This window comes from Oryx dammah, unplaced genomic scaffold (genome assembly GCF_014754425.2).
Source record: "Oryx dammah isolate SB20612 unplaced genomic scaffold, SCBI_Odam_1.1 HiC_scaffold_23, whole genome shotgun sequence".
NCBI lineage: Eukaryota > Metazoa > Chordata > Mammalia > Artiodactyla > Bovidae > Oryx > Oryx dammah.
This window is the reverse complement of record NW_024070207.1, coordinates 114,821,671-114,830,437: the sequence shown is the minus strand read 5'-3', so window position 1 is coordinate 114,830,437 and position 8,767 is coordinate 114,821,671. Positions and strand designations below refer to the sequence as shown.

Genomic DNA, 8,767 nt, shown 5'->3' with positions numbered 1-8,767 from the left:
CCGGCGGACCCGGCGGCCCCGCCACGCCCTCACCCACCGGCGGCAGCGGGCCTTGTGGGGGCTCGGCCGCCGGCCCGACCGCCCCCGCCGGGGGCGCCCCGCCGCCGCTCTCCATGTGGCCGCCGGCGCGCCCTTCCTGGTCCCACCTCGGCGCGAGTGGCCGGCGGCGGCACCTGCTCCCGGGACGCGGGAAGGGAGTTAGAGGGACCCAGCGCCCGCCGGTGGCCCCGCGACGGACAGGTGACGGCGAGGCCCCTGAGCCGCACGCGGAAGCTCCTGCCCCGCAGCCCCCGAGCGCCCTTTGAAGGCTCGGTCGGGAGGCGGGAGGCGGGAGGCGGGGGCGGGGACGTCAGGGCCAGCGGAGGGCGGGGGGAGGTCTGGGAAGGGCGGCGGGGCAGGAGCCCGCCGGGCGCCCCCTGCCGCCTCCCCCGGGCAGTGCTCTGAGAAGGGCAGATAAACGAACTGCGGGATTTTGTTGTTTATTGCCGTCGCTCCAGGCTTTGGGGTCCCGATTTTTTCCCTCGAAACAATTTGAGGCTTTTCAAACAGACTAAAAAAAGCTCTTTCAAAGCGCTGGTTGGATGTCAATATTCAACTCCAAACTAAATACAGATGTAGTTTTAACTCAGAATCGAGATGAGAAGATGCTTATTTAAAACACTACTGATTTTGTACTGCGTGTCCCCAGTTGTGGAGAGCAGGGCCCTTCTGAGCCCATGCCCTGGAGGCTGCTCGTCCTGACTCTCACTGTGACCTTAACAGAAGCACCGTGATGCACCAGCATCAAATTCTGTTGGCCCGTAGACCATTTCTTTTTTTTTTTTTTTCTTTCTTTTACTTTACAACACTGTATTGGTTTTGCCATACATCAACATGAATCCGCCATGTCACAATTTGTATGAAAATACAAAAAAACCTCGAATAGACCATTTCTAGTTACAGTACTGCTTCCATTCTACACTTTGGCTGTGAGGCATGTGGGATCTTAGCTCGCCAACCAGGGACTGAACCTTGCACCTCCTGCACTGAAAGTTGAAGTCTTAACCACTGAACCACCAGGGAAATCCCTTAATAACAACTTTATTGAAATATAATTCACAAACCATCCAATTAACCCATTTAAATGGGTTTTAGTTTATTCTCAGAGTTGAGCAGCCATTACCATACTCAGTTTTAGAACATTTTCATCACACCCCCCCAAACCCAAGTACCCATTACCAGTCTCTCTCCACCTTCCCCAACACCCTTCAGCCCCAGGCAGCCACTAATCTACTTTCTGTCTCTGTAGATTTGGCTATTCTGGACATTTCACATAAATAGAATCATACACTGTGTGGATAAAGCTTTTCATTTGCTTTGGGTATATACCTAGGAATGGGATTTCTGGATCATATGGCAACTCCATGTTTAAGCTTTGGAGAAACTACCACTGCTTTTCAGCGTAGCTCCATGGTTTTATATTTCCATCAGCAGTAGACAAGAGTGCCAACTTCTCCACAATCTTACCAACACTTGTTATTGTCTTTTTGATTACTGGGAATGAAGTGATAGCCCACTGTGGTTTGGATTTGCATTTCTCTTAAAGACTAATGATGTTGAGCATTTTGTCATGCGCTTATCTTCTATTTGCATAATTTCTTTGACAAAGAGTCCATTTGGACCTTTTGCCCTTTTAAAAATAGGGTAATCATCTCTTTATTATTGAGTTGCAAAATCTCTTTATATATTATGGATACAAGTCCCTTATCAGATATGTGATTTGCAAATATTTTTTCCTCTTCTATGGGCTATGTTTTTACATTCTTGACAGTGTCCTTTGCAGCATATCACAAGCCATTTTGACACAAGGAGAATAGGACTTATAAAGTAACACTTTGCCTTTTCTTCATGTTTCAGTAATAATATAGTCCATTCCTCCACTTCACCCCCAACAGGAAGCAGAAACTGCCAGCATAAATCTTTGGAGAAATCCTCATTCCTGGCCTGATAGAAACTAGCAATTTCACAAGTGACGTCAGTGTGCACCTTCTTTTGTGGCCAATGAATGGAAAATGGGCTCCAAGGAAAACTATAAAAACACCAAAACCAGAATTAGGAAGAGGAAAGCTAGAGAAAACTTTCAACATTTCCGTTCTAAGACTTTTTAAAAATACTATGCTATAAAAGGACACATTTTCTTTGCAACCTTGTAATGCATAATAATAGTAATTTTCCTAATGTGCCTGTTCATCTGAGATTATTTCAATGACTGGTGCAGCCTTCAGAAGGGCAGAGATGCCCATTTCACAATTGCTTGCCAGTATCCTGCTGTTGCCACACTTCAATCTTCCCATGTTTCTTCCAGCTCTCACTGGGCCCTGATGACTAAGCGAGCTTCATAAGAGTTGTGAATTCTGGCTTGAATAATATCTTTCTTTAAATGCAACCCCTGTGGAGTAAAGGACCTGGCTAACAGGCACCTTCCCCACAGATGGAACACACAGCCCACCTTCTCATTGTCTCCAGTAATTTGAATGCTTGAAACATACCCGAGTCCCTTCTCCTGATGTCCTTCCTACCTCCCCTGCTCCAGCCCCACTGATGAGAAAACTGAAAAGTTCTGGATTAGTCTTTTCCATTTAGTTGAACAATTGTTCCGTTCTTACTTCTGCCTTGCCCCTTACTAAGCACATACCCTGGAAAATACTTTGCCTCAATGGAGAGATGTCATTTGGACTGGAGTGGGGAGTTGAAGAATAGAGTGGAGACACTGTAGCTAAAGGTTAAATCTAGGTGTTTTTCTCATTTCCTCTATTTTATTTTAGACTGGTTATTCATACCAATTAAGAGCACTGAAGAATAGATGCTTTTGAACTGTGGTGATGGAGAAGACTCTTGAGAGTCCCTTGGACGGCAAGGAGATACAACCAGTCAATCCTAGAGGAAATCAGTCCTAAATATTCATTGGAAGGACTGATGCTGAAGCTGAAACTCCAATATTTTGGCCACCTGATGCGAAGAGCATCAGGGTCATTTGAAAAGACCCTGATGCTCGGAATGATGGAAGGCGGGAGAAGGGGACGACAGAGGATGAGATGGTTGGATGGCATCACCAACTCAATGGACATGAGCTTGGGTGGACTCTGGGAGTTGGTGATGGACAGAGAAGCCTAGTGTACTGCAGTCCATGGGGTCGCAAAGAGTCGGACACAACTGAGCGACTGAACTGAACTGATTCATACCAACTATAGTTCTACTAGTTAGTTCCTTGACTCTAGAAAAAAAAAAAATTAGTTACCATTCCAGTGGCAATCTTAATGCTTTTCTCCTAAGAAAATACATTGTACCTGAGGGCCAAGTAAATAGTGACAAAAGGGAAACAACCAGCTTGCACTATATTAAATGTGTTTGGAAAAACTCCAACATATGCAGTAATTCAACAAGAATTTATTGAGCATCTATTATGTGTCAGGCACTTTCCTTGGTGCAGAGGTTATCAGAGTGAACAAGACAGCCAAAGTCCTGCCATTATGTTATAAATAGATAAAGAGATATGGATAAAGAGATATGGCTATAGACAGATATACCTGTGTATAGATGCTATAAATATTGTATGGACATAAATTATTGTAATCCACCATAAAATACAAAAAAACAAACAGAATAGATGAAGCATTAAGCATAGATTGTGTGTAAGATATTAGTTTATGAAATATAGGTGAAACTCACAGCTTGTTTTAATTATACACCATGAGTGAACAAGTAGATTATGAGAAAAATGTGGACTTCATAAGATTTATTAAGAATAATAAGTTATTTCCCTTTAAAACATGCTGCAGATGGAACATATGATGGAACAAGAGTAGTACTTACAGATAGACAAGGATGGAAAGTCATTTGGCATGGAACATGCAGTCTCTGAACTGACAGTCACCCCCTAAATCGACCACCCATTGGTGACACCAGGCACAGTCCCATTCTAGTCCTACATGTGCCCTCCACCTTCTTGAACTTACAGAATATATTTATAAAAACTGTTTTACTATACTTGTTTATGAATACTATCATGTTTTATTACTGGATCTTTTCCTATTGGTTGATTTTTCTCCTCATTCTGGGTCATGTTTTCCCACTTCCTCACATGCCTGGTGATTTCTTATTCAATGCTACACACTGTGAATTTTACTTTAATGAATACTGTGTATTTTTATATTGTTATAAATTTTCTATATATTCTAATGTTCCTATATAGGAATATATAGACATTTTTATATTCCTATAAATATTCTTTTATATTTTCTGGGTTGGGAAGATCCCCTGGAGAAGGGAAAGGTTACCCACTCCAGTATTCTGGCCTAGAGAATTCTGGGTCACAAACAACTGGACACGACTGAATGACTTTCACTTTACTTTTACTTTCATAAATATTCTTGAGCTTTATCCTGGGACACAGTTACTTGGAAAAACAGTTTGATCCTTTTGAGGCTTGTTTTTAAGCTTTAAGAGGGATCAGAGCAGCCTTTGGGGCTTCCCTGGTGCCTCAGAGGGTAAAGAATCCACCTGCAGTGCAGGAGACCTTGGTTCAATCCCTGGATCGGGAAGATCCCCTGGAGAAGGGAGTGGCACCCCACTCCAGTACTCTTGCCTGGAGAATCCCATGGACAGAGGAGCCTGGTGGGCTACAGTCCATGGGGTCGCACAGAGTTGGACACAAATGAGTGGCTAACACACACACAGACAGCAGACTTTAGACTAAGGTTAATGAATCCCTACTACTGAGGCAATGCCATTCCTAATTCTACACGATATCCTATGATTTATGAATTGTTCCATTCTGGCCAGTGGAAACAGAAACTATTTGGGTCCTGTGGGACCTCCAAGGATTGTTCCCTCTCATCCATTCAGGTAATTCTTGCCCCAGCCCTGAATGTTTTCTTTACCCCCAAGCGCTGGTCAGTACTCTATTGAAGATTCCAGATCTACACACCTCTAGAACTTGGTGCAGGTCTCTCCTCTCCAAAACGCAAACTGGAGCCTCCGTGGCCTCACTGGCATTCCAGCTCCATCAACTCAGGATGATCCCGAGGCTCCCAAGACTGCCCTTTCTCTCTTCTATGGCCTAGAAACTCTCTCGGGCCACTAAGCTGGGAAATTATAGGGTTCTATTGTTCCACCTTTCTCCAGGATCTCTGTCCTGTGTTGTGCTCTTTATATGATTTTTTGTAAACTCTTTTCTGGAAAAGTCCAAGATTCTTTTAAAGACGAGACTGAGAAAGTTCTAACATTAGACTTCCCTGGTGGTCCAGTGGTTAAGAATCTGCCTGCCAATGCAGGGGACACGGGTTCTCCACACCTACCGAAGCCCGCATGCCCCAGAGCCCATGCTCCGCGACAAGAGAAGCCACTGCACTGCGAAGCCTGTGCCCTGCAATGAAAAGTAGCTCTCACTTGCTGCAACTAGAGAGAAGCCTTCTGGCAGCAATGAGACCCCGTGCAACCAAAAGTTAAATAAATAAATAAAAATTTTTAAAGTTTTAAACATTAAAAAGAAAAGCACTTCTCCTTTCTCTACTCTAGGCCTGCTGCAGACTGCCCCCTTGCGGCAGGAAAAGAAGGAGCGGTGTTGGCTTCTCCACCTTCTACCCTACCAGCCACCTCTCCAAGATGGAGGTGTAGGGAGAGGGGCTGAGACAAACCCACTCATGGGTTTCTCATCCTGGGAAAATGCATACCGTTCACTCCACACTTGTCTGCTATGTCCTGAAAACTTCTTGGGCCATATGTAGCAAGCCATCTTTTGAGTCCTTTTCCTAGGCTCCTAGTGAATAGTAGGCAACCCTCTAACACGCCCAATGGCAGGGAAGAACTCACCAGCACACTGATCCCTCTCCAAAATACTCTTCTAATTTCCAATCCTCTTTTCTGGGACTGCTCAGCCTCACTTTGAAAATGAGCATCTTGCTTCTGGTACTAGACCTTCCAGAACTCTCTCCTCTCTGCCATCAACCTTCTGCTACCAGAAACGTTCCAGATGATATCTGCTTCATCAGCCTAGAGCCTGGGGTGAGGAGGATGATATAACGAACCAAAGCCCTCATTTAACTTAAAATGGACATTGAAGAAGAACTTTAAAGAGATGAAGCTGTTAGCCATGCAGATATGTACAGGAAGAGCACTGCAGACAGAGGCAAGGGCCAGTGCAAAGGCCCTAAGACATCCTGGCATGCTCAAGCAACAGCAAGGCCAGAATTTCTAGATATTTAGAATTCCGTCATTTCATTTTTTAAACAGATCTAGTTTCTAGAAAGTTCTTCCATATATTTAAATAAAATCTTTTCTTATAACTTTCACCCATTTATTCTAATTTTTCTTCCACATGGCAGCTAAATACTGCTCTTGGGTCTTCTCCCCCCTCCCACACCTTTCAGTCATTTCTCCATGATATAATTTTCAGGCTACTCACCACCTTGATGATTCTTTTATCATATTCAAGAAATCCTTCAGAGATTGAGTGTAGCTTTTAACCAGTTTGCCCCAATGGTATCATCTTGCCAAACTATAGTATGCTCTCAAAACCAGGATACTGGCATCAAGACAGTCAAGATACAGAACAATTTCATCGCTACAAGGATCCCTCTTGTTGCCCTTTGACTGCCACAACCATCTCCCTCTCACCTCCCATCCCTAACTGCTGGCAGCTATTAATCTGCTCTCCATTTCTATAATTCTGTCATTTCAAGAATGTTCTATAAGTGGAACTGTACAGTATATAACCTTGGGATTCATCCAAGTTGTTGCATCAGTAGTCCTTTCTATTTATTGCTGAGCACGATTCCATGGTAGAGATGCACCATGGTTTCTTTAATCATGCGCCTTTTGAAGGACACCTGGCTTGTTCCCAGTCTTGGGCCATTACAAATAAAGCTATGATGAACATTCATGTATAGGTTTTTTGTGTGAACATAAGTTTTTGTTTCTCTGGGATAAATGCCTAGGAGTGCAAATTTTGGGTCATATGATAGTTGCCCATTGAACTTAAGAAATGGATAAGTTGTCTTCCAGAGTGACTACACCATTTTACATTCCCAGCAGCAAAGTGTAAATAATTCAGTTTCTCCACATCCTTACTATTATTTGGTGTTGTCACTTTAAAAAATTGTAGCCATTTTGATAGGTGTGTAGTAAAATCTCATTGTGGTTTTAATATGCATTTTTCCAAAGGGTAATGATGTTTAACACTTTTTAATGTGCTTTTCTGCCATTTATCTTTCTTGGTAAATGTTTATTCATATCTTGTGCCAATTTCCTAATTGGAATGTTTGTTTTCTTCAATGGTTGAGTTTTGAATGTTCTCTATATATTTTAGATAGGAGTTGTTTTTCAGATATGTGGGTTGCAAATATTTCTCTACCCATCTGTAGCTTGTTTTTTAATTCTCACAGGGTCTTTCACAAACAGAGCAAAAGCTTTTAATCTTTTTTAAAAAATTCTTTTTCATATTCTTTTCAATTATGGTTTATTACAGGATATTTAATATAAGACCCTGTGCTATAGCCTTTTCAGTGGTGCTAGTGGTAAAGAAGCTGCCTGCCAATGCAGGAGACATAAGAGACATGGGTTTGATCCCTGGGTCCAGAAGATCCCCTGGAGGAGGGCATGGCAACCCACTCCAGTATTCTTGCCTGTGAAATCCCATGGACAGAGGAGCCTGGTGGGCTATGGTCCATAGCATCGCACAGAGTTGGACACGACTGAAGTGACTTAGCACATGTGCGCATGCTATACAATAGGATCTTGTTTATCCATTTTATATATAATAGTTTGTATCTGCTAGTCCCAAGCTCCCAATCCAACACTCTCCCTCCCCACCTCCTCCTTGGCAAGTCTGTTCTGTATGTCTGTGAGTCTGCTTCTGCTTTGTAGATATAAGCTTTTAATCTTGATGAGGCCTACTTTATCAGTTTTTTCATTTATGGATGGTGTTTTGATTCCAAGTTAAAGAATTATTTCCCTAGAGTTAGGGCTCAAAGATTTTCTCCCTTTTTTCTCCTAAAAGTTTCATAGCTTTACATTTTACATTTAAAATCCATTTTTGAGTTAATTTTGATATAATGTGTGAAGCTTAGATAAAGGTTCATTTTTTGCCTTTGGATGTTCAATTGATCCAGCACCATTTGATGAAAAGGCTCTTTTCTTCACTGGATTGCTTTTATACTTCTGTGAAAAAACAACTGGGCATATTTGTGTGCATCTATTTCTGGGTTCAATATTCTGTTCCACTGACCTATGTATCTATCCCTCCACCAATACCACATTGCCTTGATTACTGAGCAGGCTATATAGCAGCCCTTACTGTGAAGTGGAGTGACTACTGTATATAGTGTATATATATACTGTATTGGAGAAGGCAATGGCACCCCACTCCAGTACTCTTGCCTGGAGAGTCCCATGGACGGAGGAGCCTGGTGGGCTGCAGTCCATGGGGTCGCGAAGAGTCGGACATGACTGAGCGACTTCATTTTCATTTTTCACTTTTCACTTTCATGCATTGGAGAAGGCAATGGCAACCCACTCCAGTACTCTTGCTTGGAGAATCCCAGGGATGGGAGCTTGGTGGGCTGCCGTCTATGGGGTCGCACAGAGTCGGACACGACTAAAGTGACTTAGCAGTAGCATATACTGTATATACTACTGTATATAGTGACTACTGTATAGTTCTTTATTTCTCTTTTCCACGATTGTTTTAGCTAAATTAGAGCCTTTTTCTATATAAATTCCAGAATAAGCC

At 42.9% G+C, this 8,767-nt stretch overlaps 1 protein-coding gene across 1 annotated transcript in view; it reads right to left on the bottom strand.

Annotated features, from left to right (window-relative positions):
- MAP3K15 (mitogen-activated protein kinase kinase kinase 15) overlaps positions 1–5,348 on the bottom strand; it is a 150,442-nt gene extending 145,094 nt beyond the window's left edge. The window contains exons 1-2 of the mRNA XM_040265360.1: positions 5,337–5,348; positions 38–440 (exon numbers count right to left, since the gene is read on the bottom strand). Coding sequence (XP_040121294.1) covers positions 38–440; positions 5,337–5,348 — 415 coding nt within the window. The remainder of the gene's footprint in view (positions 1–37; positions 441–5,336) is intronic.
- Positions 5,349–8,767: the final 3,419 nt, after the last annotated feature.